The sequence below is a fragment of the Hippocampus guttulatus genome, chromosome 13, assembly GCF_054856545.1.
Source record: "Hippocampus guttulatus isolate MCC_2025c chromosome 13, RoL_Hgut_1.0, whole genome shotgun sequence".
Classification (NCBI taxonomy): Eukaryota; Metazoa; Chordata; class Actinopteri; order Syngnathiformes; family Syngnathidae; genus Hippocampus; species Hippocampus guttulatus.
This window is the reverse complement of record NC_141273.1, coordinates 13418774-13445288: the sequence shown is the minus strand read 5'-3', so window position 1 is coordinate 13445288 and position 26515 is coordinate 13418774. Positions and strand designations below refer to the sequence as shown.

The 26515-nt window shown below is 43.0% G+C and overlaps 1 protein-coding gene across 1 annotated transcript in view; it reads left to right on the top strand.

Annotated features, from left to right (window-relative positions):
• cdin1 (CDAN1 interacting nuclease 1) overlaps positions 1-11961 on the top strand; it is a 58208-nt gene extending 46247 nt beyond the window's left edge. Inside the window, exon 12 of the mRNA XM_086127522.1 lies at positions 11099-11961. Within this exon, the coding sequence (XP_085983648.1) occupies positions 11099-11234 (136 nt within the window). The 3' untranslated portion in view covers positions 11235-11961. The remainder of the gene's footprint in view (positions 1-11098) is intronic.
• The last annotated feature ends 14554 nt before the right edge of the window (positions 11962-26515 follow it).

The window sequence follows — 26515 nt, the reverse complement described above, 5'->3', positions numbered from 1 at the left end:
ATCATGAAATGCTGTTTTTTGTTTTTTGTTTTTTTTTTGGAGCAGTTGGGTGCTAAGGAAGTGCAGTCCACATGGTTTACATATCACAAGCAGTTTGCGGAATGGTTGGATGGATGTTTGAACATGAAAAGATCAAGGCAAGGCAGCTTTATTTATCCAGCGCATTTCATACACATGGAAAACCACAGATTGGTTTGCAATATGGGCGGCATGGTCGTTGACCGGTTAGCACATCCGCCTCACAGTGCAAAGGTCCCGGGTTTGTGTTCTCCATCTTATGCCTTGCTGACTTATACATACGCCACATGAATTTTGGGAAGTTGTCGGTGTGAACGCTAAAAAGACTGCAAGTCAAAGAGTTTAGTAAGTTAACTCCTCTAATTGGGGAGATAAATGCTGACATGTTCATTCATGGTTCATTTGCCATTATTTCAGCATAATTCTGCCCTGGAAGACAAAAACATTTCTGTATAGTAAATATCATATTGTTCATTGCGATTTAAGATTATTATGATAAGAAAAAAAAATACACAGGAAGAGGACCTTGAAAAAAAAATAAACCCAGTTATAAGAAAAAAAATCATGATTTGTTATCAGATGCATTTTATTTACTTTTTTGTTAATTTTATCAAATTTCATTTTAATTAACTGTTTTTATTTTTGATGTTCTTATGTAATGGTTTTATTTAATACATTTTTTATGAGGCACAATGCCTTGAGGTACCAGTTTAATGTGTTCCGTGACCACACTCTCATATCTGAGAAAACATCAATATCGCAAATCCTTTTTCTCCATTGAACTGAATGGAAAGTAAAGTAATTCGTTCTAGCCGCCGCCCTCCAAATAAAACGCCAAAATGCTTTAGTTGTTTTCCATGAAAAAAAATGCATTCAACAGTAATATTCTACAAAAAACACATGCAGTAATAACATTTGCATTCCACATAACTTAGAAAAGAAAATGTGAGCAAAAAAATTCAGCTGTACCGTATCTTACGTTTTGTCCTATCTTGTTCTTCTGTGAAGGTTATTGGTCGTTGGCAAACTGCAGTGTATTATGGTGCAAAAACGCCACCAACTGGCATTGTTCCTCCACTTCCACATTTCATTTATTATATATATATACCTGTATATATATTGGGGGGGGCGTGTTAAATCAAAATCGGACTGCATTAGAGGACATGCATTGATTTCAAAGTCAAATCAATAGCAAATCCCGAGCATTAGCATCCTGTCAAATGTTGCAGAGTCCGATTTTCCGAGGCTTAGGGAATGTACTTTTGCGCCCCCCCATGATTGCCATACTAACGCACACATACACAGTGATGCCTCTCCTTTGTAGGCACTATGTGGGGCTTTGCGTTGTCATCGCGATGACGGATCAACGTTGTCAGTCCAAGTGATTCCCTGGTTTGTTTGCTCTCCTCCAAAAGGGGTTAAACTGTCAAGTTGACAACTCAGAAGACCCTTAGACTCTTGCTGTGCATCTGTCTTTGACTCTTTCCCTCTCCCTCTCTCTCTTTTTGCTACATGACTCCCCCCTCCCTTTCCAGCCATCCACCTTCATCCCCAAACAAGTGAAAATCAATACCAGATTGCCTGAGGATCACTGTTTGGTGTTGGCCTGACCCCTCTGTGTCCCCTTGCACGGCTGCTTTCATTACATGGAGCCCACTATTTAACTTCTATCCCGATCCCTCGCCTAATTAGTTTCGTTAAGCTCTGTCTCTTGCTCGTCGTCGTGTTTTTCCCTCCCCGTCATGCAATTCCACCCCCCCCCCCCCCCCTTCCACTTGTCTTCGGAACATTGTAAATACGCAGACATTCTGCGGCCTTTGAGGGGGACTAGAGCTGGGAGTAATAAAGAGACAAATCCCAGCAGGCGATTCCTGAGCCGGGATTATTGTTTTGTTTGCGTAGCAAATTTTTTAAAACTACAACGAAATTAGATTTGCGCCTTGAAACTTTGTGAAAACAAGAGGCTTGAGCTGCCTCGTCCCGACACTGCGGTTGGTCCGTTCTCCTCGACACACCTTGCGACTCTTTTCGAGTCGACGGATCAAGCCTCCCTTGCGCTAAAATTGGGAACCATCGTCGTGCTGTTTTGTGTATTTACAACTGATCAATGGCAGCACCTTGCCCACCTCGCTGTGGATGCAGCAGTGACTTCTACTGTTATCATTGGTTGGGGTCTTCCGTTGGGAATTTCATATTCCTGAATTCAGGCCTTCATTTTCCTCAAAAGCGGTACCTGATCCTTCAATCAACCGTTGAAATGATCATGAAAAAAATTGCAGTGTACACAACAAAATATTATCGCTATTTAGGGGTGGAATGAGAATCCAATTTGAATTGGAAAATCTGTTCCATTGAAAATATGCGAATATAGCAACTCACCGCATAAGGAATCGGTTTCAATATGACCTGTCAAAAGACGATCGAAAAGTTTGAAATCCGTTTGATGTTGCTTTGGAGAGCTTGCACATGTTGTCACCTGTTAACAAACGTGACAAAAAGTAACTGATGCGCCTATCTTGAAAGGAAATGCCACAACTGTAATACAAGTGCATCCCTATTGTAAAATTATGGTCGACTTGCGACCTCTCGAATCGTATCATCTTGAATCAAATCCTCCTCCTGCCCTTGAGTCCGATCGCATGTATCAAGATATGTATACTATCAAATTGTCATTTATTGTCATTTATTTCTATTATCTGGAATTTTTAATGACTCTACCCTCACAATCACCTTGTTTAATACTTATAAGGCAAACCTTCTTGTGTACGAATGAACCAACTCCATTGGTCACCTTTGCTAAATTAGAGGTCTTAAATCTGACCAGACTGCTTTGAAGAAATTTTAAATTCACCGTGTTACCCAAACAAACAATATATAGTGTTTTGTTTGCCCCCCCCCACCCCCTGGGTCTTCATTGATATATTTTTCTTATGTACCACCGAGAAGTCTTATGTACCACCGTCGACTACTGACAATCCCCAACGACATGTCAGACCCCCTTCCCTTCTCCACCCCCCCGGGGCTAAAATTACCCTCAGGAATGTAAACAAGAGTGCAGAGTAAGCACACGGCTTTCCGTGCCCACCCCCAGGTTGTGTCCATCCCCAAAACTCGCCCCTCAACCTGGGGACAGTTCGGAATCAGAGGCCAAGGTCGACAGCCCCCGGGTGGCCGAAACCCACTAATAGCTACTTTGTTTTGCGTCCGTCTTCCGTTCAAATAAAAACACAAAATGTATGGATTTCTTCGTCCTCCTTTGTATGGAGCCCCCCGCCAGACAGATGGGCATTCACACCACTTCATTAGGTGTGTGGGGTAGCTGCAAGCATTGGAGTCTGGGTGAAGAAGTTTCCTAGGCCGGGTGCTGACATGTTGATTTAGTGGCGGTAACACGACTGCACTTCCAAAGGTGCTGACTTGGACGAAAGCCAGGCCTGTTCTGTTTTTTTTTTTCTGTCTCTCTCTCTCTCTCTCTCTCTCTCTCTCTCTCTCTCTCTCTCTCTCTCTCTCTCTCTTCCAGGGACACATTAGAGGCCACGCTCTAATTTTGGGGCAGGGGGTTATAGTGGTGGACGAAGAGGGCAAATATTCACACCTGCTTTACCATGCCCAGCTTTCTAGTTCGCTCTCGGTAAAGACCGGAGAGATTCATTCTGTGGTTTGCTGGCCATAAAGTGTAAGATGTTTTCTTGGCAGCAATAGCTCAACTACAAACGAATCCAATTCAATGCTTGACTAAATTTCTGCCTGGTGTAGACAGAATTTTACTTGAGGACAAGTTTGATTTTTGCAACTAGCCAAACTTGCTTATTCAAACATTTGGGCCAGGAGGTTTTGCACATCAACTCATGAGGGAAAAATGCTGAGAAGATTTCATTCATTCAGTCATTTTCCAAACCGCTTTCTCCTCACTAGGGTCACGGGGGGTGCTGGACCCTATCCCAGCTGTCTTCGGGCAGTCGGTAGGGGACACCCTTATCTGGTTGCCAGCTAATCGCAGGGCACACAGAGACGAACAAGCATCCGCGCTCATAATCACACCTAGGGACAATTTAGAGTGTTCACTCAACCTGCCATGCATGTTTTTGGAATGTGGGAGGAAACCGGAGTACCCGGAGAAAACCCACGCGAGCACGGAGAGAACATTCAAACTCCACACAGGAAGGCTGGAACTGGAATTGAACCCGGTAACTCTGCACTGTGAAGTCGACGTGCTAACCACTCGACTACCGGGCCGCTTGAGTAGACTGATTACACTTTATTGCACTTTATTGGGCGAAAATGCAGATTCTGTGCAATTTAGCTTCTTGTTTGTAGCCTAAACAAGGTTACAGTTTATTAGCAGTCAAAATCTGGAGTTCGTTTTTGAAAGATCACTGAACATTCGGCGAGCCCCCTCACTGCCCATCTTTAAAACTCGTCTCAAAACTTAGTTGTATTCTTTGGCTTTTTGACTCAGCATGACTCAGACTTGATCTTAGTTTGACTGTTTTGTGCTTTCTACCGTCTTCGTTATCAAGTTATTGTTTCTTGTTGTGCACGTACAGCACTTTGTATACAGCCCTGGTTGTTTTAACATGCTCCAGAAATACAGTTGAGTTGAGTTAATGACGTGGCACTTTTTCATCTGCCAGGCTGTTTATCGTGTGCGATCCGCATGCTTCCGCGCACATCACAGCAATATGTGGACGTATAGGGCGCACTTCCCGCGACCTGACATAATACACTCGATATCACAGACGCATGCACACACTTAACACTCAGCTGGACACATCAGGTTTGCAGGCGCCCGGTCAGCCTGACGCTGCCCTAGCAAGGGCCAGATATAGGGTTACAGTACAAACTGCTGTTGATTAGAGCCGCGGCTTCGGCGGGGGAGCATCCTAAATTGAAAACATGTTCGCCGCCAGGGTTACGGGTCGGATTAGGACCGGGGCCGTGCGGGGCCGAGGAGGTGAGGCCGTCTCAAAACGCTCGTCCCCCATTGCCTTCCTTTTGACCGCCTCTCCCCAAGAGACGTGAGGCAATTATCAGCAAGGGCTGCTGGGGAAGGGGAGGGGGGGGGGGCATTCACAATAACAGGTTAAAGGAGCATGTATCCCCTCGGCACGGCGCTCCTCTCTGTCTGCACATCCGATCCCCACCGCGGGGAGCTTCTCATCTCCACGCCGAGACTCAGAGACATCCAACACATCCAATGCCACGTAGGGGGGTGGGGGCGCTCCGTGAACAGCTCATCAAATTAGCACTATTGGATTGAATTGGATTGGATAAACTTTATTGTCAAATGTACTGTATGTGGCTATGGCCGCGATTTTGATTCGGTGAAATTCAAATACAGTCATACCTCGGTTTTCGACCATAATCCGTTCCAGAAGGCTGTTCGAAAACTGATTTGTTCGAAAACCGAAAACACGCTCTTTTTAAAAAAAAATCTTCATTGAACACGTCTGCTCACAATGGAACGCTACCCGAGGAACGCTTCCTCGTGTAAGGAAGGCGAGAGGAGTCAAGTGGCGCATTCAAGTGCGCTCAGTTTGGTCGAGAAACGATTTTCGGTTGTAATCCGAGGCATAAAAAACTCTAAATTTTTGGTCGAAAACCAATTTGGTCGAGAACACAGACGTTCGAAAACCGAGGTTTGACTGTATCCGTCTTTTTATACTGGACGTATTGGATATCAGAAGGGCATGTCAGGACCGCGCGGCGCTGTTACGTTGACCCTCTCATCATTGCGGCATCACACTTGCATAAGGTGGCTTTTATAGCATTTAATGATCACAGCATCAGGTGTTAATGAATTCTCACTCAGCATGTCATAACTGGAATGGTCAAGCCGTTTTCATGATGTAAGAGAAGAGATCCGGTCTCAAGGATGAGCCTTTGCTAGCGTTATTCTCAGTGCATTGCGCATTCCGATGAGGGGTGTCCGACAAGTACGAGAGATTCCATTTTCGTGTGCTCAATTTGAAATACAGGCAAAGTCTTGTTCATTTGATTTCTTGAGTTGTCGGGTTCAGTTCGTACAGGAACAATGTGGAAATGTAACTGTACTCGATTACATTCGAAATTTGGACAGTTTGTCTGCAGCGTGACTGAACTGCGCTAACGCAACATAGTTCATCACTTCGATTTCAAAATATTTCGGATGAGCTGTACATGAGGACGCCACAGTTGAATTTGGGGGATACATTTTGAGTCAGTGCATTTGCATTTTGCTCAATGAGTATCTTTAAGCCTAAGAATTTATATCGTAACATTTTGTATTGGAAAAAAGAAATCATGGATCCTACTATTTCTCAATACATATCTCCAACTTTAATTGATTCCTTTTAAAATGTTGATGATGTAAAATTCCGCATAATTGTCCGACAAAATGAAAGGAATCGTTTTCAAATGGTAAAATTGTCAATATTTGTCTTTAATATCTCAAACACAACATCTGAAATTATTTTGCCACACTCTACCAGCACACCAATTCACCATTACATCCCCCACCCACCCACCCAAATTTGGTCCAAGTACAACAAATTGTAGCATGACCCGTATCTATTGCTAATGTAGTGCAGTCAAAAGGATTTCACAATCCCCAAACGGACTCCAAGCAAATACCCGCAAACAAATCTTTCTATTCTAAGATCGCTCTGTGATTCTTCATGCCCAAAATGTGTGAAGCAATTTATCAGCGAACTGATTGGCAAAGGGTCAGTCAAACTGCACGAGATAAGATTTGAAGGTAAGTGCGAGAAGGCGACGGAGGTAATGGCAGCTTTGTCAGGCACACTGGGAGGTTGTGGGGGTCAGAGAAAGTGAGAATTTGCAATTGGGAGATAAAACAGCGAGTGTATGTGCTTGAGCAGCTTTGGAGGCAGTGGGGGGGGGGGGGGGGTGACACATGTCAAAGGTTCATTCTAGGACAAAAAAAAGAGGGATTTTTAGATTTTGGCCATCACTCCTTCAAATCCAGTGTGAATTGGTAATTGATGGTCACAATTGTCGTTCCTTATGCCAAAAAAAGTCAAACAAGAGTTCCCATATGTTGTTGTAATCGCTGGAGAATGACTAACAGTTATATTTGGAAACCAAAAAAAAAAGTGGATTAATTTGCATTTTTAAAATCATTTCTTTGGAAGTAGTTATCAAGCCATTTTTGCTGATTTCTCTTTCTCCTCTCATCTATCATCATTTTGTTGATTAGTAAGTAGAGTCATCTGGAAATGAGCGTTCTCAGTGATACGTCTGCATTTCATTAAAATCATTTTCAAAATGAACTATTAAAAAAAAAAACTTTTCACTATATAAAACAAATTGCGTAATTATTCCTAAATCAGGTGGGGTATGCCTCGACCCCGTTTGTTGTTCCTATAGCAACGAGATAACGCTTGCTAATCTTCCTGTATCTGATTTAGCACTGATAAGTCGCCCAGATGAGTATACATTAGTGAAACGTACAATCCCCAGCACTCAATCCGACCTCACACGTCACACCTCACGCGCTCACCCATCAGCACAATACACAAACATACAAATACCTTCGCGTCGTGGGGCAGGGGGAGATAAACCACATCCACCGTTCACTTTGCATTTCCATACCACAGCGATGGAAAGCACAAAACTGCCCAAAAGAGAATGAGATATTTAATTTTACAAATTTGCCTTGACCTGCATGCACACCAGTCGTTGTCATCGTACGGTAAATTAGGGCTTATACTTTGATTTTTGTCATATAATGCGTCATCATTTTCAGCTAATGAGATGGAAATGGTACTTTTGGATTTTCTTTCATTTCTAGGCTTCAAAAATACAATTTTTGGTGTCAAATGATCTCCAAATTGACACAGTTGAACCAGTTTTGGAACAATTTGCTTCACAGCAATGACATTCCGCCACGTTCTCAACATCCTCCAGTACCTCAATAGCTCCCATTCAATTCTCCCATTTATTTGAAGGAACTGACTTGCTTTTCATCCCGCAAAAAAAAAAAAAAAAAGGTTTAAGCTCTAATGTTTGGCAGCGCTTCCTCCCTGCCTGATGTATGGATGCCGAAAACAAAGACGCCTTTGTAGTGAGGGCTCAGGTGGAGGCTCCAGCTACCGAAATTATTGCTGAAATAAGCCTGTGTGCTATGCGGGTGATGTATTTTTAGTGTTTTTAAAAAAAGATTGGTCGCCCAATCTTGATGTTTTGGACAATCCATTGCTTCTTTCTAGGTTTGTCATTTCTCTTTGCCGAATTTGGCAATTTGAGTGAACTTTTGTGTGTCCGTCAAAGTTTTCGTCCACTACGGCGGCGCCAGATTGGACAAAAGCGTTTGATGTGAATGGAAGACCACATTTGCGGTGAGGACCGCAGCATAGCTTTGTGAAATCCTGATCTTCCAATCGCCTGCATTTGGACTGAATTACATTTCTCATTTCGGTGGCTGCATGAAGGATGAGGAGCAAGGTCATGAATCTTATTGTGCCCGACTCCCACGCTGTTCCTGCCACCCTCATTTAAAAATGCCACGTCCACACATATGAACGATAATTCACTCTTTCATTAACATTCACAAAAAAATGTGTCCTACAGTGACCATATTTTTGTTTCCCTCTACTCTCAAACTGTGCTCACATGATGAGAAGAAATCACTTTATGCCATTCTTAGAATCCCAAATCATTACCAGGCCGAATTCCTGTCTTCTCTCCGCTGTGCTTTTTTTTTTTTTTTTTTTGTAAGATTGCAAAAATGGTCAAAGATGTCACCCAATACGGTGCCAAGCTCTTCAAGCTGGCAACACTGAAGAAAAGTTGCTGCTTTTGTTTCTATACCGCAAGGTAGCCAAAAGTACCTTTCAATGTTCTGTGAAAAATCGACTACCAAATAAAAACTGAGCCCTTTTTGGATCCTGACACCAAGTTTTGAAAAGTTTGTAAGCAGCCTGCCAAATTCTCGTGAGAACAGTTTCTTTCGATATCGTGTACTTTTGCAACACTCTGTTTGTGATTCAGCTTTTTTCCTGAGTTCCAATCTCATCGTGCTGACTTCTCGCTCGCCCGTGACGCCCCCCCCATCCCCGACCACTCCGTTCCCCGCTCACTGGTGTTGTTGTTTCAATCCCCAGTGTCTGCTTCTTACCTCAGCATCCCAGTAGGATTCATTCGGAGCATAATTCAAAGTCCATTTATTTTTCTTTGAGCGTATGGAAAGGCCTCGGTGACACGGCTCCCCCGGTGTTGATAATTTTGCGCCTTTCAATTTGTGCTCGCCCTCCCCTTGACAGGCGCGGTACGTGATGTATCGTCCCGCGCCGTCTTATCTGTTGATGTAGAGTTTTAACCTTTCCCTTCGCTCGCCGCAGCCCCCCCCCCCTTTCCGTCTGTGTCCCCCCCCCCCCCACCCCCACCTTGGGCCTTACGTACTGCACAGCAGCTGAATAAAATAAGAAACGTAACCCCTTTACAAAAGTCATCTCTTGTAAATGTTTACGTTACGTCTCCATAACATTTCCATATTAAGACCCCGGCGGACGGCAACATGTCCGCCGCGGAATCGGCGGGGCTACTTGGTCCGCGCCGCTGAGAGGCTGAGGTATGCGTGTGACATTGCGGTGAACTTGCGGCGTGTGCATCTGCGGGCTTTCTCCGGGGCCTGCTCGCCCATAGATACAGCGCCATAAATCAGCCGCAGTAAAAAGTTTAGAATGCGGGGATGGGGCGCAGGACGGGAGCGCGCACTGCTGTTCGGGCCTCTCGGGGAAATGGGAACGCCGCCACGTGCTTATGCCCTGACGTTTTTTTTTTAATGCGTCCGTAAGGAGAATACGGCTCAAGGCCTCGTCGAAATGGCACCAGACTGTACGCAGATACGCAAGCTGTCACATGTGCTCGAACAGCAGGCTGTTATTTTTTATTTTTTTTAATATATGCTATTAAAATATGCTGTTGAAGTTGTAAAGGTCAACCACGTAGGTGTCTTTTGAGGGCTTGTAAATCATAATCATAGAAAAGATTCCCAAAGTTGATATTAAAACCACACCGTAGGGAACGGGTTCGGGAGGCTGTATTTCAACATGAATTTGGCCCCGGATGAAGTTTTTATGTACTTTACCTCGCCGCTGAACTCACGCAGCGCCATGTGGCCCTTTTTTGCCCGCTTCCTGTCCGGGTCCCGGGGGGGGGGCTCGCAACGGTGTTAACTGTCGACGGCGTCTGGGACGGCCGCTCTGTCAGCGCGGCCTGAGGACTCCCGCTTTTTCTCGCGGGGACGGCGAAGGAAGGTTGCTCGCGGTTTACAGTGCAACTGTGACATGTCTTCATGCGTGGGCGGCCGGCGTTCAAAGAAAATGAGAGGCAGACAGTCCGCCTGTGATTCTTCGGGGTGCAATAAAGCGCTTGAAAGATGGTTTATAGCGATCCTTTTTCGGGTCATCCTAGAGACGTACCCGGTGAAGAGCTTCTCCGACCCTCAGCAGGAGCGGCGACGGAGCCCGAGAAACCGCAGCGAAGATGTGAGCGCGGCAGCGGAATATCAAAGATAGAAGTCGTCCGTGTTGAAATGGTCTGAATCTGATTTCTCAGCTGCTTGGAAACTCATTCACACCTCTTGGGAACCGGCAAAGCTCACCGAGTCATTTTTTTTTTTTGGTCTTTCAAAGCTAATGCGAATGAAACAGCTGGATTCTGTTGGACTGGCGAGCATTAACCGCCACATGCGGCATTTAAGTCTGAGGCTTTGCGCTGAACTCTGCGTGCTCTGCGATATAGCAAAGGCTTCCGATGACAGGTTCCGGAGGCCTTGGTGGAGCTTTGTTATTTCGCATATTATTGTTATTTCCCTGCCATTGTCACGTGATGAAGTGTCCATCACCCTGTTCGAGAGATCGTGCCAGACAACGAGATTTTTTGCTTTGAGTTTTCTGGACGGCGATCAAAGACTCTGTGACCTTATTTTTGACGGATCTGACTCGCTGGCCATGTATCTTTTTATATCTCTTTAGACGTAATTACGCTTTGTGTCATAAATTCTCTAATTTCCTCTTTTACGTCCTGTTGCTACTAAGCATCTTTTCTCCCCTATTTTTCTTTGTGCGTACCTCAGATTTGGACCGGGACTGGTTATCTACTGGTACGGTTTCATAGGTGAGCTGGACTGCCAGAGGGACCGAGGCATCCTGCTCAAAGACTGCTTCCCGACGGACATCGTCGTCCTCGGACGGGCCGCCCAGCAGGACTGACGAGCCAGTCGCGGGCTAAAGAGAGAGGACATAAATTTGGTGGCGACGTTGGGAGGAACGATTGTCGAGGATGGCGGCGCAGGAAGGGTAGGAACAGAAACGCCGGGGGTAGACGCCGAAATCCGGAAGTAATTTAGCTTTCCTGCTTGGGAGTGGGAAACCTCTGCCGCCCTGAACTCCGCTTGACCCTCACTCTCCGTCTGCCGCAACTTTCCTGGCTGCTTGGCTTTTGCTACAAAGTACAAATAGGCCCCAAAAAACTCCACATTGAAGAGGTGCCCCGGTTCCTGGTCAACTGGTGGCCCCCGGTTGGCCTCTCTCAAAGGACGGCGTGGTGTGATGGAGCACCAGAGCTCGGACACGAGGCCTTTCCTTATCACAGCCCAGAGTCCTGGCCTTTGTCACACCTTCCTCTTCCGTTCCGTAAGCAGATAAGCGAGGTGCGGTTCTTGGCGGGGCGGGGGCCGCTGGTTGGACGCCTGGCTCTCTCACCTGCGTCACTCATTGCCCTCTCCAAGCGGGAGAGCAGAATGGTGGCTGATTAAGGCCACGGCCTCGCTGTGACCCTTTTTCTTCCCTGTTATCAAGTTCCTCGCGAGATTTCGATGAATTCATCTTCTGGACTGTTTCTGCGTCTGATTTATGAACTGGATATGCTTTCGTGTTCCACATCTGGCTTGCGATGCATCATAGAATTTGAGCAGCTTATTAAAATGTCTTTCATTTCCACGATTGCTGGTTTTGTGCGACTGGAATTCCAGAACCCAAAGACTGTCAATGACACAAAGGAAAAGTAATGAAAAACATTTTCATATTCGAACCAATGAATGTTTGTCATTTCTTTCAAAAAATGGCTTCAACAGAGCATTTAAGGGGCAGATGTTGGCTAACGTTCAGCACGCCAGATATCCTGAAATTGCCCAAAGGAGGAAGAAAATGTGTCTGTCGACTTTTTGATGAGGTTCCTTTTGCTTCTGTGTGAGCGTTCACAGGTACACGGGAACACCTGAACTTTATGGGAATTTCGGCGACCGTTTGACAGCGCATCTTTACGACTCCAAATTTTTATTTTTTTACGAGCCGCTGCTAATGACAGAAACACAAGTGGAGCCCTGTAAAATTGAAAAAGATGACCATAAAGTTGACTCTAGACACAGATATGCATTTCCAATAGGGCAGTCAGCGTTTTTAGAAGTTTTCCGGAATAACCTGAAAAAGAATGATTCATGTTTGACGAGGCTGCCACACGCTTGACACTTTTTGGCACCGTCAACTCGCTTCGTGCTAACATTGACAAACGAGCATCACAAGTACAAAGAGAGCAACAGAACTTCACTACGAGATGTCATTTATTAGATCATATGTAGGATTTCTGTCCCCCCCTACACTAAAACACAAAGTCAAAGCATGGAATAGAATATCAAATTAGGGTGCTCGAGTCATAGTATATACAAAGCAATATAACGTCTCTCTATGGCGATGTCCGGCGATTGACTGACATCCAGTCGTCTCTATCCCATTCAACTGGGATAGGCTTCGGCTCATGACACAATTTGCTGTTAAAAATAACAATAATAATAATAAAGTGTTACGTGTACAGTGGATCTAATCGATGTTTGTGATGTTAAAAAAAAACCACACACAATTTAATCGATTTAAAACTTTTCCCACACTTGCGTTGTACAACCTGTAAAAATGAAAATAAACGACTGAAGTGGTTGCACAAGTGAGCACACCCGTTACAGTAACCTGGCTGTGGCTCTATACTATACTTCGAACCCATGTTAAATGAGAATCCGCACTCGCCTGCCACCATTTAACTTGATTAACTCCAAATAAGTTTCAGATGTTCCAGTTGCATTTTCATGACATATTTTTATCACTTTTTTTCCCACAAGTTTTGTCCAATTTCCAACTATATATAATTCACTTCACTTGACTAAGCGTTTGAGAAACAGCCCAAAAGCATGATGCGCTGCCACCACCTGTAGACTATTTTTACTTCCCCTCTTAATAAGATCGAGGAAAAAGTTCAAATGATATTTGGTATAAACAACAAACACCTCATAATTAAACAAAAGGGGTGTGTCAAATTTTGTATATTGACTCCAAGCACATGTCTCCGTTTTGATCGAATTTGGAAATACTGTACGCTTCCCAACTGAAAGAGTAACGTCACCGTGTTCCGGATGTAAAAAGATTGGCTCCTTAAGACTTGTACACTCCCCACTCCACTCTTGTCCTTAATCTATTTCACTTCCAAAACGGAAGCCGTCTCCGTCGCAGAGAATAAAAATAAGCATTTCTATATTTGTTCTATGCACTCGCGCGGTCCAAAAAGACCCGCTATGCACGCTTGAATGCCGGCGAGGTGTTGCTTGATTTGTTACCCTTAAACCTCTAACCCTTAGCCGGCTCCCATCCAGGCCTTGATCCCTCCACCAGGAGGCCGGCAGGTCACTGCTGGGTCAGCAGGCGGCCGTGGCTTCCCCGCCTTCCCTCGCCCGCTCCCTCCCCTCCTCCTCAACAAAACAACTGTCCCCATGTGTCCAGTTAAACTCAACCCTATTGCCTGCCTATGGAATGCTTAGGCATCACTTTATGGCTCCTGTTGGACACAAAAAACAGGGCTATTTTACTCGCTGGGGGAAAATTCTCAGCTGAATAAGAGCAGAAAGAGACAGAGGGAAAAAAAACAGCAGAATCAGTTCCTCTCAAGTTTCGAGCCTTCCTGCCATTGTTTTCCAAGATGGCTGTGGCACAAAAGAGGAGTCAGGGTCAGCCCCTATAAATTAGCTTTGTGCACACAATGCCGGCTAAATCGTGCCTCTCCAAAGCCTACTTCAAAGTCATGGCAGCTGGACGGACTCCACCACGTGAGAACAAATATAGAACAAAAATATCGCTGCTGACTAATCATTTGTCATAGAAACAAGGGCACTTTGTTGACATCCACTTTAGACTTGAAAGTTTGAAGTGACGCTAATGAATAGCAAAGTATTCAAATGAGACTTTGCCAGACGAATGGTCTCATTATGTATTTAGTGTGTAACATTAAAATTATATTTCAACGTTTTTGATGCTGTACTGTAACTAGTACAGTATCCAAAATAACTAGCAGTTTGTTGGCTCTCAGTATACACGAAGCCATGTCACATTTATTTAGCTAGCGCCTAGCTAGCCATTGTGTAGGACATTTTTTTTTGGTTTGTTTTTCGTTAGTTTTTTAAATTCACAAGTATCAACTATTTTTCCCCCGTCAAATTGTATGTAAGCTCGCACTAGACCCTAATTTTACCATGACTTGAAAACGAAAGTAATGATCTCACCCTAAATGGCTTCATATTTTGACCATAAAACATTTCTGCCATGATTTACTTTTCACGTCCACCACGTTTGGAAAGCGTTTCGCAATAGCACTTTAATGTCTTATACAGCAACCGTATTCCAGCAAAATTGAGCGTAATGTAACGCTTCATATTTAGTCAAGTTTCCTACTAAAATTCTCTTGAGACCGGATGGCGTTGTTCCAGTATCCACCGCGGAGCCGCTCAGATGTCCATCTTGGGTTCATGTTCTGTTGTTTTTTTAATGTGTCCTTCGAGCAAACGTCTGAATGGCCCTTCAAGATTCAGACAGACTGAGGCAAAGGTTTCATTCCTGCAGCAGACTACCACACAGACTTCCTCCACGCTTCTGTTATTTATGTGCAGAGAACGCCACTCTGTTTTTGCCTCGGGCAGCTATGGAGCTTTTAGTCGGTGATCCTCTCTGGCCAGGAAGATATCACAGGGTAGAAATAAATAAAAGTTTTGTTGGAAAAGCCAGTGGAACTGTTTTAAAACATGAAAAAAAATGGGGGTGGGGGGAGCTGGATCAAGGGTGGAAAAAAAACAGACTCTCGAGCAGATATGACGAGAGAGCTCATTTTTATTTTTAGGAAGCTGTGCCTGCTAATCAGATGTTATTTAAAACAACAATGGAGCATGAGAACACGAACCGAGGGATTGAGAGAGGCCGGGTTTGACTGACAGGAAGGAGGCATGATGGCATGTTTGACGGGGAAATGAACGACAATGACGCGGGGATGCGGGTCAGCCTGGAAGGCTAGTCCACTTCTGTGGAAGCACATAACAATGTGGTCGCGAATAACATGTCATATTCAGAGTTACATTCAAGATGAACTATTTTCAAACGATATGAAGGTCAGCTGGCACATGACACAAAGATGACGGACATGTTGCACTAATTACGCGACAGGGCCGTTGCTCTGCCATTTGAGTCTCCAGGAAGTAAAATAACGACAAAACGAACTGTAAAAAATACTCTTAACAATTATGACGAGTATTGTTTGTTTATTTATTTTCCACATTTTGTTGTGAAAGTGCTGTTGTATTGTATTTTTGTTACTCCTTGCCCCAGCTACTGTTCACCTTCTCATAACCGTGTAAACACATCTGATAAAAGACATATGGTTCGCAAGACGTTTCACCATTCAAATCCTTGGCAGGCCACGTGAAGGCAAAAAATAAGTTAACTGATTTATTTTTCGATGATAATTCAATTATGACTAGTGCACGTGTTAAATTCTCTCAATCCTGTTATTTTTTTTCTGTTGAATTACTATAATGTGTGTACTCTCAAAATGCTAATTAGTGTTTGCTATTTTGTACAATTGTGCGCTAAAAACTCACTTTTATTTCACACCATTATTATGGTGTGAGGGCGGCCCGGTAGTCCAGTGGTTAGCACGTCGGCTTCACAGTGCAGAGGTACCGGGTTCGATTCCAGCTCCGGCCTCCCTGTGTGGAGTTTGCATGTTCTCCCCGGGCCTGTGTGGGTTTTCTCCGGGTGCTCCGGTTTCCTCCCACATTCCAAAAACATGTATGGCAGGCTGATTGGGCGCTCTAAATTGTCCCTCGGTGTGAGTGTGGGCGTGGATGGTTGTTCGTCTCTGTGTGCCCTACGATTGGCTGGCAACTGATTCAGGGTGTCCCCCGCCTACTGCCCGAAGACGGCTGGGATAGGCTCCAGCACCCCCCGCGACCCTAGTGAGGATCAAGCGGTTCGGAAAATGGATGGATGGATTATGGTGTGAAATATATAGTTGTTTTTTTTTGTTTAGTTTTTTTTAAAGCAGAACACGCTCATCCTTTTATTCTCGCTGACCAAAATGCTGGGGTGACATTATAGGTGCTCATTTTTGGTGCAGCACGGAAGCATGAAAAATGTTGCGGAAAACGGCGCTCGGAGTCTTGTGCCGGCATGAACAACAGGGGTGACAGTCTGTATGAAGGCAGCATGTTCTAGCGCAGACCATTGGAAAGGTCACCGAAATCCCCTGCTTCACAATTTGTGTGGCATTTGGTCGGTGACAGGAGCGACCAAGAAAGAGTGTCATCTCCTGATCACAGCGAGGGACCAAAGGGAGGGAACAGGAACAGCTTCCACAGGTATGGCAATTTTGACAGTTACCTGAAACAGGGATTGGCAATATACTCCAGAAATGTGTGCGTAACCACCACAGAGGCGTAACTCGTTGAAGTTGGAAGCTAGCGGTAAATCACGGCGCGTGGAGTTTTCTTTAGACTTGTGAATGTCAGTTTGTTTTGTACACAGATTTCAAATTTCATGGGAGGGATCAGAACATCTCTCCAGTTCTGTAATGACCTATGTTACTGAAAGTAGTTTGGTGTAAGATTGAAAAAATGTGAAGAAACTGACCTGGCGTGTGTTTGTCATGTCATGTGACCCATTTGTCTTTTTTTCATTCGTTTTCATTGCCCCCAAAACACTTTGCAGCCGCATCGTCCTTGACTTGCTGCCAGCAGGTAAATATACCCCTTCCAAACACGGCGTCAACTGCTGGTGACTTATCGGACTTCAGCCCTCGAGGGATAAATTTGGTTTCAATTTTAGAGGCTTGATGATGTCATGTCGCAACGCACTGCTGGTTACGACGTCGCCAACCTTGATCGTTCCAAATTCTGTCGATTGTGTGAATGATGGTCGATTAGTCGCATCTGGAAGCAATGACGCAAAATGGAGCACTCTTACTCCAACCAGCACATGCTGTCCATTCCGCCTCTCCTAGTTTGCTGTCTAAAGAAGCAAAATGACATCAACTCTATTGTAAAATACTGTTCTACTAGATAAAACATTCACATGGAAATGGGAGTTCAGAACATTCAGAAAGAATTTTCTGGGCTAGCAAAGTTAGCATGAGTTCACCCAGGCTGGTGAAGTTGCACCTGTTTCCATAAGTTGGCAACGATTGCAAGAATTTACCCTTGGGAGCAAAGTTTATGCGAGTTTGCACTGCCTATTTAATTAAGTTAGCTCAAATTTACCCAGGCAAGGGACGTTAGTTGCTTACCAAGTTTACCAAGGCTACTGAATGTATTTAAGTCTATCCACGGAAGTGGAATAAGCACGAGTTTACCCAAAATGGTTGGGTTGGCATGAGTTTACCCGCACTAACAAGTTTGCCCAGGTTGAGTGAGATACTGTAGCATAATGAATTTGTTTGCCAGTTTAGCCTGACGAGCAAAGTTGCTGCGAGTCTAGCAAGGTCAGTAAAGCCAGCATGACTTCACCCAGCCTCTGCACCAAAGTGGTCCCGAGCATTTATAAAATGCACTTTTCTCCGATATAAAATGAACAAACTGGATGTTCTTTTTTTCCCCCCCAATGCCCATCCTTACTGTGAACTCTTACACCTTGAGAAAGTCTTATGTGGACCAGGTCTGGTTCTTCAGTGTAACCCCAGAACGTCCCGCAGGGATCCCCCTCGGGTCACCTAATGAATGGCGGACGTGATGTTGTCGCTCACATCACTTGAGCTCTGTCGCCCTGCTTGCAATCACCCTGTGTTACGGCCCCGTAATGGGCTTCTCCCACTGGGAGTGGGACGGGAAACCCAACGCCGGGGCATTCAGGTGTGCCATAAAGTGCTTTTCACTTTTCCAACGACTTCCCGTCTCCAGTGGCGTTCTCCATTAACTTGCAGAGTCAGACCAGAGAGGCTTCCCATTGGCTGGTTATTGCTACGGTTAACCTCCCTCCACCCCCGCAGGTACTCCGCTACCTGGCTCGAAGATAAGATATGAGGCCGGTTGCCTGTCATTATCGCTGCGAATGTTGATGTCGCCGAAGTTGGACACAGTGTATTTATTGTCTGCTGGAGATAAAAACAAGCCACTCCCACCATGTACCCACCCTTCCATTGCTACTCTTTACAAGCAGCAGCTGTAGTGATGCCAAAAAAGAGTTGGTGCCCTTCATTAGCGCGGCTTCTGACTGCTAACCGGGATCAACCAGGACTATCCTGCCTTGCCAACGTTTTGTGTGCCACTTGAAAAACAAAAAGGGGAGAGTGTACTTAAAGTAAAATAATATTTATACTCTGTGCTTGGTTGACAGACAAAATATTTGTGTTCAAAAGACTAGGAAAGTAGAACGGTTTTAATTCAAAACAAAAACATTTGTCATGTTTGTTAAAGCTGTCATTATGCCCTGACAGAGGAAAATGACCTGCGAAAAAAATCGCCGGTCTTTGGCCCCATCTTGTCAGAGGAAGGAGATATGAATAAAAACATGTCCATCGCTTATTTGGGCTAAAGCAGTGGTGGGCAAACTACGGCCCGCGGGCCGAATCCGGCCCGTTGGTCTTTTTAATCCGGCCCGCCGAAGGTTGGTCCACAATTAAGGTTCGATGTGAATGATTGCATTCATTTCAATTGGACTTGTAATGACAGGCATTTCACCGCCAGGTGGCGCATTGACTTGAAGTTGCAGAACACGGGGGGGGGGGGCAATCTTTTCGACCACCTAGTACCTCTGTATCGCTCTACTTCTACTGGTCTGAGCACAACTCATCTGCAGCGATGCACAGGCTAAAATAGGTCATCAACAACACTTTTGTCATTTAAAAAAAGTATATTAATACCGTACTTTCATGCTTTTGTTCTGTTGATGTTTGATATGGACTGTCAACAAATGCATTTTTTTTTTAATGTACCATAGCTCGTGCTGACCTGGCCCTTCTGTCAAATTTTAAAAGTCAATGCGGCCCCCGAGCCAAAAAGTTTGCCCACCCCTGGGCTAAAGACTAGCAAATAGTAGCGAAGCAAAGAAACCTCAGGCAGCTGAGAGGATTCGGAGACAATTAGCTTTAGCAAGATTATTTCTCCACAGGTAAGTTTATCACCTCTTTTTTTTCTATTTGCATCCCTTTTATTGTGTGTTTAGAAGTCATGCGATCAACGCAGTAGCCGAAGCTAACATTGTATTGTTTACAGTGCAAGTCTCGGGAACGTAAGTGAGGGCCATGACTTGGAGGAGAGAAATGAACATGAAGTGATAGGGTACTTAAATATGATTTAAATTGACCTGTCATGCATTAGTGAAAGGACACTTTGATCCTCTCCTCTTTCATCTATAACTGCTTCAGACCACAAAGTGTATGCAGAAAAGTGGTGAAGATTGCACGACTGTCTGTGTCCTATGTGTTGTGTTGTGTTATTTTTGTTATTTTGACTTCAAAATGGCGCCGCGTGAGTGGCTGCCTTTCCAGCAGCTCCTATATTTTGTTGTTCTACTTCTTCCTTTCATAACTTTGCTGCTGTGAATCGGGAATTTCTCCATTGCGAGACTAATAAAGGTTTTCTTATCTTTTATATCTTAGCCGGAAAAAAATGGCTCAAAAAAACGACCATGTATAGTAAGGCGTTTTTAGCTGAAAAAAACGACCATGTGTAGTAAGGCGTTTTTAGCTGAAAAAAAAACAACCATGTGTATGTAGTAAGGCGTTTTTAGCTGAAAAAAACGACCATGTGTAGTAAGGCGTTTTTGGCCGAAATAAAAAACGACCATGTAGACTAACGTTTTTAGCTGAAAAAAACAATCATGTGTAGTAAGGCATTTTTAGCCGAAAAAAACGACCATATATATATATAGTAAGGCGTTTTTGGCCGGAAAAAAACGACCATGCAGAGTAAGGCGTTTTTAGCTGAAAAAAACCCGACCATGTGTAGTAAGGCGTTTTTAGCCGAAAAAAAACGACCATGTATAGTTAGGCGCTTTTGGCCGGAAAAAAACCAACCATGTAGAGTAAGGCGTTTTTAGCTGAAAAATAACGACCATGTGTAGTAAGGCGTGTTTAGCTGGAAAAAAAACGACCAGGTATAGTTGATGGATTGATTATTTTTAGTCATCATACATTCGCTTATTAGATTGATTGATTGATTGATTATGCTTGCAAAGAAGAACGCTTATGCTTGCAATCATTAATTGACTATGTCTGCAATGAAGAACGCTTCTGCTTTTAATAAAGATACATTCTTTATTATGGACTCACATTTTATCCCTTATATACTCACTTTTATAATCAAGAATGCTTGGTGCACTGTGTGGAAGTTTAGGGACGCAACCACCTTTCCGAGGACGTGGTTGGGAAGAGATAAGTGTGAAGACGAAACAGTGAGCAAGGTTGGACAGTGAATGGAGCCATCAATACCAGCTGCAACGTGATGTTTTTGTAACAATTGCACACATGTACGTAATTTGCACTCACATACACACACACAGTCAAACAAGTTCAGTGTGTGTTCAACAGCCCCCACCCTTTAGGTTGGAAACACCTATGTAGTAGATTTCCCAATAAATGAGGAGGTAAAGGGGAGATCGTGACGGTGACGTGCCGAGAACTGAAACCGAACGCCTTACTAACGCCTTACGCCTATGTCGTTTTTTTCGGGCTAAAAACGCCTTACTATACATGGTCGTTTTTTTTCGGCCTAAAAACGCCTTACTATACTATGTCGTTTTTTTCGGGCTAAAAACGCCTTACTATACATGGTCGATTTTTTCGGCCTAAAAACGCCTTACTATACATGGTCGTTTTTTTCAGCCTAAAAACGCCTTACTATACTATGTCGTTTTTTTCGGGCTAAAAACGCCTTACTATACTATGTCGTTTTTTTCGGCTAAAAACGCCTTATTATACTATGTCGTTTTTTTTCGGACTAAAAACACCTTACTATACTATGTCTCTTTTTTTCGGCTAAAAACGCCTTACTATACTATGTCGTTTTTTCGGCTAAAAACGCCTTACTATACTTTGTCGTTTTTTTTCGGGCTAAAAACGCCATACTATACTATGTCGTTTTTTTGGGCTAAAAACGCCTTACTATACTATGTCGTTTTTTTCGGCTATAAACGCCTTACTATACTATGTCGGTTTTTTTTCGGGCTAAAAACGCCTAACTAAACTGTCGTTTTTTTCGGCCTAAAAACGCCTTACTATACATAGTCGTTTTTTTCGTCTAAAAACGCCTTACTATGTATGCATGGTCGTTTTTTTCGTCTAAAAACGCCTTACTATTCAATGTCGTTTTTTTCGGACTAAAAACGCCTTACTATACTATGTCGTTTTTTCGGGCTAAAAACGCCTTACTATACTATGTCGTTTTTTTTGGACTAAAAACACCTTACTATACTATGTCTCTTTTTTTCGCCTAAAAACGCCTTACTATACTATGTCGTTTTTTCGGCTAAAAACGCCTTACTATACTTTGTCGTTTTTTTTTTCGGGCTAAAAACGCCTTACTATACTATGTCGTTTTTTTTTGGGCTAAAAACGCCTTACTATACTATGTCGTTTTTTTCGTCTATAAACGCCTTACTATACTATGTCGTTTTTTTCAGCTAAAAACGCCTAACTAAACTATGTCGTTTTTTTCGGCCTATAAACGCCTTACTATGCATGGTGGTTTTTTCGTCTAAAAACGCCTTACTATATATACTATGTCGTTTTTTTCGGACTAAAAACGCCTTACTATACGATGTCGTTTTTTTTCGGCCAAAAATGCCTTACTATACTATGTTGTTTTTTCGGCTAAAAACGCCTTACTATACTATGTCGGTTTTTTCGGGCGTTAAACGCCTTACTATACATGGTCGTTTTTTTCGGGCTAAAAACGCCTTAATTATACTATGTCGTTTTTTTCGGGCTAAAAACGCCTTACTATACTATGTCGTTTTTTTCGGCTAAAGAACTCTTACTATACTATGTCGTTTTTTTTCGGCTAAAAACGCCTTACTATACATGGTCATTTTTTTCAGCTAAAAATGCCGTACTATACATGATCGTTTTTTTTCGGCTAAAAACGGCTTACTATACATGGTCGGGGTTTTTTTCGGCTAAAAATGCCTTACTATACATGGTCGTTTTTTTCGGCTAAAAACGCCTTACTATATACATGGTCGTTTTTTTGGGCTAAAAACGCCTTACTATACATGGTCGTTTTTTTTTTGGGCTAAAAATGCCTTACTATGTACATGGTCGTTTTTTTCGGTCGAAAACGCCTTACTATACATGGTCGGGTTTTTTCGGCTAAAAAAAGCCTTACTATACATGGTCGTTTTTTTCGGTTAAAAACGCCTTACTATACATGGTCATTTTTTCGGCTAAAAATGCCGTAACTATACAAGGTCGTTTTTTTCGTCCAAAAAGGCCTTACTATATACAGTACATGGTCGTTTTTTTCGGCAAAAAATTTGGTCCAAAAACGGCTTACTACACATGGTCGTTTTTTTTCGGCTAAAAACGCCTTACTATACATGGTCGTTTTTTTCGGTTATAAACGCCTTACTATACATGGTCATTTTTTCGGCTAAAAATGCCTTACTATACATGGTCGTTTTTTTCGGCTAAAAACGCCTTACTATACATGGTTGTTATTTTTCGGCCAAAAACGCCTTACTATACATACTATACACTATACATACAGTATATAAAACGGCTTACTACACATGGTTGTTGTTTTTTTCAGCTAAAAACGCCTTACGAAACATGGTCGTTTTTTTCAGCTAAAAACGGCTTACTATACATGGTCGTTTTTTTGGCCATTTTTTTCCGGCTAAAAATGCCTTATGACTCATGGTCGTGTTTTTTTGGCTAAAAATTCCTTCCTAGACATAGTCGTTGTTTTTTTCGGCTAAAAACGCCTTCCTATACATGGTTGGGGGGGGTTTCGGCTAAAAACATCTTCCTATACAGTACATGGTCGTTTTTTTCGACTAAAAATGCCTTCCTCTACATGGTCGTTTTTTTCGGCTAAAAACGCCTTATGACACATGGTCGTTTTTTTTGGGCTAAAAATTCCTTCCTATACATAGTCGGGGGTTTTTTCGGCTAAAAACGCCTTACTACACATGGTCGTTAGCTGAAAAAAAACGACCATGTATAGTAAGGCGTTTTTAGCTGAAAAAAGCGACCATGTGTAGTAAGGCGTTTTTAGGAGATGTGAGACAATCTCTTTTTCGTCAATGGACGCTACAGCTTCCTGTTTGCTTTCAAAACTTAGCTTGTAGCAGACGTGTGCACATTTTCAGCATGACTTCTCAGATCCACTGGTGAAAGGACACTTCGATCCTCTCCTCTTTCATCTACAACTGTTTCAGACAACAAAATCTATGCAGAAAAGTGGTGAAGATTGCACGACTGTCTGTGTCCTATGTGTTGTGTTGTGTCATTTTTGTTATTTTGACTTCAAAATGGCGCCGCGTGAGAGGCTGCCTTTCCAGCAGCTCCTATATTTTGTTGTTCTACTTCTTCCTTTCATAACTTTGCTGCTGTGAATTGGGAATTTCTCCATTGCGAGACTAATAAAGGTTTTCTTATCTTATCATTGGTTTTGGAAGCAGTCTTGTATTTGTTTTTACTCAGGGTTGATTTGTAGTTAACACACAGATGTAACAATTCCTACTTAGTTTTATCTATCAGAACCGACGTTCTTTGTCTCCATCAACCTGTTCTCACCTTCCTCCATGACGTTGCTGTCTCAGACCCCCCCCCCCAGAAGCCCCCAATATAAGATCTTCATCTTAATCTTTATTTACTTCTTTTCGAACATTGTGTCCTCATCCACTGTGGTTCCAAAAAAAAAGGAACGAGTTGGTTAAACAAAGTACACGCAAGCACCCCCCCCCCCTCGTACCTCCGCAAAGGAAGGCTGAGTCGAACGCCGAACCTCAGAGCAGACATGCTCGCCACTTTTCACCGCGTTGCCTTTTTACTTAAACTAATAATAATAAGCAATATATAAATGTATTCGAGAATCAAATCGTATTCTATTGGTGTTACGATAGTTGCAGTTGTTTGAGATCCTTATTTAGGATGTGACGTGATGTTCAACATTCAATATATTATTATTATTATTATCCATCCATCCATCCATTTTCCGAACCGCTTGATCCTCACTAGGGTCGCGGGGGGTGCTGGAGCCTATCCCAGCTGTCTTCGGGCAGTAGGCGGGGGACACCCTGAATCGGTTGCCAGCCAATCGCAGGGCACACAGAGACGAACAACCATCCACGCTCACATTCACACCTAGGGACAATTTAGAGCGTCCAATCAGCCTGCCACGCATGTTTTTGGAATGTGGGAGGAAACCGGAGTACCCGGAGAAAACCCACGCAGGCCCGGGGAGAACATGCAAACTCCACACAGGGAGGCCGGAGCTGGAACCGAACCCGGTACCTCTGCACTGTGAAGTCGACATGCTAACCACTGGACTACCGGGCCGCCCTTCTTATTATTATTATTATTAATAGTAATAATTCTAAATAAATAAATTGGTAAATAAACGTTACACAGCCCAATATTCGATCCATCCTGATCGATTGTGGCTCCCATGAATGTGAATGGCCTCATAAATATTTCCTTCGGCCTACTGTAGGGGTCGCTCGTTTTAGCGTTTAATTAATGAGGTGCATATTAATTAATCAAGGCCACACTACGTCGCTCTTATCACGGCTTTTTTTTTTGTATTTTTGAAGCTTTTAAACTCAAATTGAATTCATCAAAACTGGAATCTCTATGAATGTTTGCGGCCTCAAAAAAGAGAAGACTAAGCGATGTGATTTTTTTTGTTTCGTTTTTTTTTCTTCTTCCCAATGCAAGCGACGGTCAAACGACCTCCAGGCCAAAATTTGAAATGTGGAAAACAAATAGGATTACAAAATTAATATTCGCTGTTATGGCCTGTAGGTGTTCTTAATTCAATTTTAAGTGATCGAAAAGGACGACTTGGATGTCTCAAGGCCTAATTTTTTTTTTTTTACTTCTGTCCTCCAAGTGGTCAACAGCGCCTTCTTCAAGCCGCCCCGCGGCTCCTCTAATGTGACTAATTATATTTCCTTTTTTTTTCCTTTCTTGGGTCATGGCGATTTATTTGAGAGCGGTGTGTGTTTTATTTAAGGAGAAAAGGGGTGAGTGTGAGTGTCAGTCATTTTTAAGGAGACAAGCGCTTGCTCAAGTGTGAACGAAGAGAGAAGCCATCAGTCCCGCATGGAAGCGTCAAAACAAGTTCAAATAAATAATACCCCCACCCAAAAAAAAAAAAACAATCAGAATGATCACAAAAACTAACAAGCAAGCACAGTGATATTTTTAATCAAGTAACTTTGGATAGGAAAATATTTTCCTTATTTGTCTGCCAAATTTGGCGCATTTGACCAAGATTTTTGTCATGTGCCAGCATTTAAATATTAAAATGAAGACGCGAGAATAGGTGTTGGCCCTCATTAAATAAATACAAATGCAGGCAAACATGAAATAAAAGTGCGACGGTATTTCGGTTTGTTTACCTGCAGTAACGTTTAAGCCCGTTTAAAATCTTACGTGAAATAGAGTAAATGAATCATAATAGTAATCGCCAAAATTACATTCAAAACTACTTCTTTTTCTTAAATGTGCTACTACGAAGAAATAGATTATTGCAAGATGAAATAAATTTAAACTTTAATTAATAAACGAGAACAATAAATCAAAACGATTCAACGCAGCAAAATCTGCATCGTCCTTTTTGTTGTTAAATTCCGCTACAATAATCAAGGAAATACGGCTAAAATATTCTTTTTAAACTGCACAAAAATACAGCTCGTCGAAATCCATGTCTTTTTTTTTTGTCAACTGTGGGTGGGGAAAACCACGTTTCTCCTCATTTGAAAATATATGAATAGAAATGCATAAATGTAAGGATTTAATGATGACCACTATCAAAACATTCAAACAAATTTTCCATGATGTTTTTAAAAATCTGAATGCATCGTGTTCTTTATTCTTTAACCTCCACATTTTCCGCAGCTCGAATAAAACCTTTCACCCCCCCCCCCCTCTTTTTCCTCTTCTTTCTGACTCTTTCTTTCTTCTTGTTCTGTTGCTGGCTGGCCATAATAAAGCATTTTCTCGGCGGGCTTTTATTGATCACTCACTC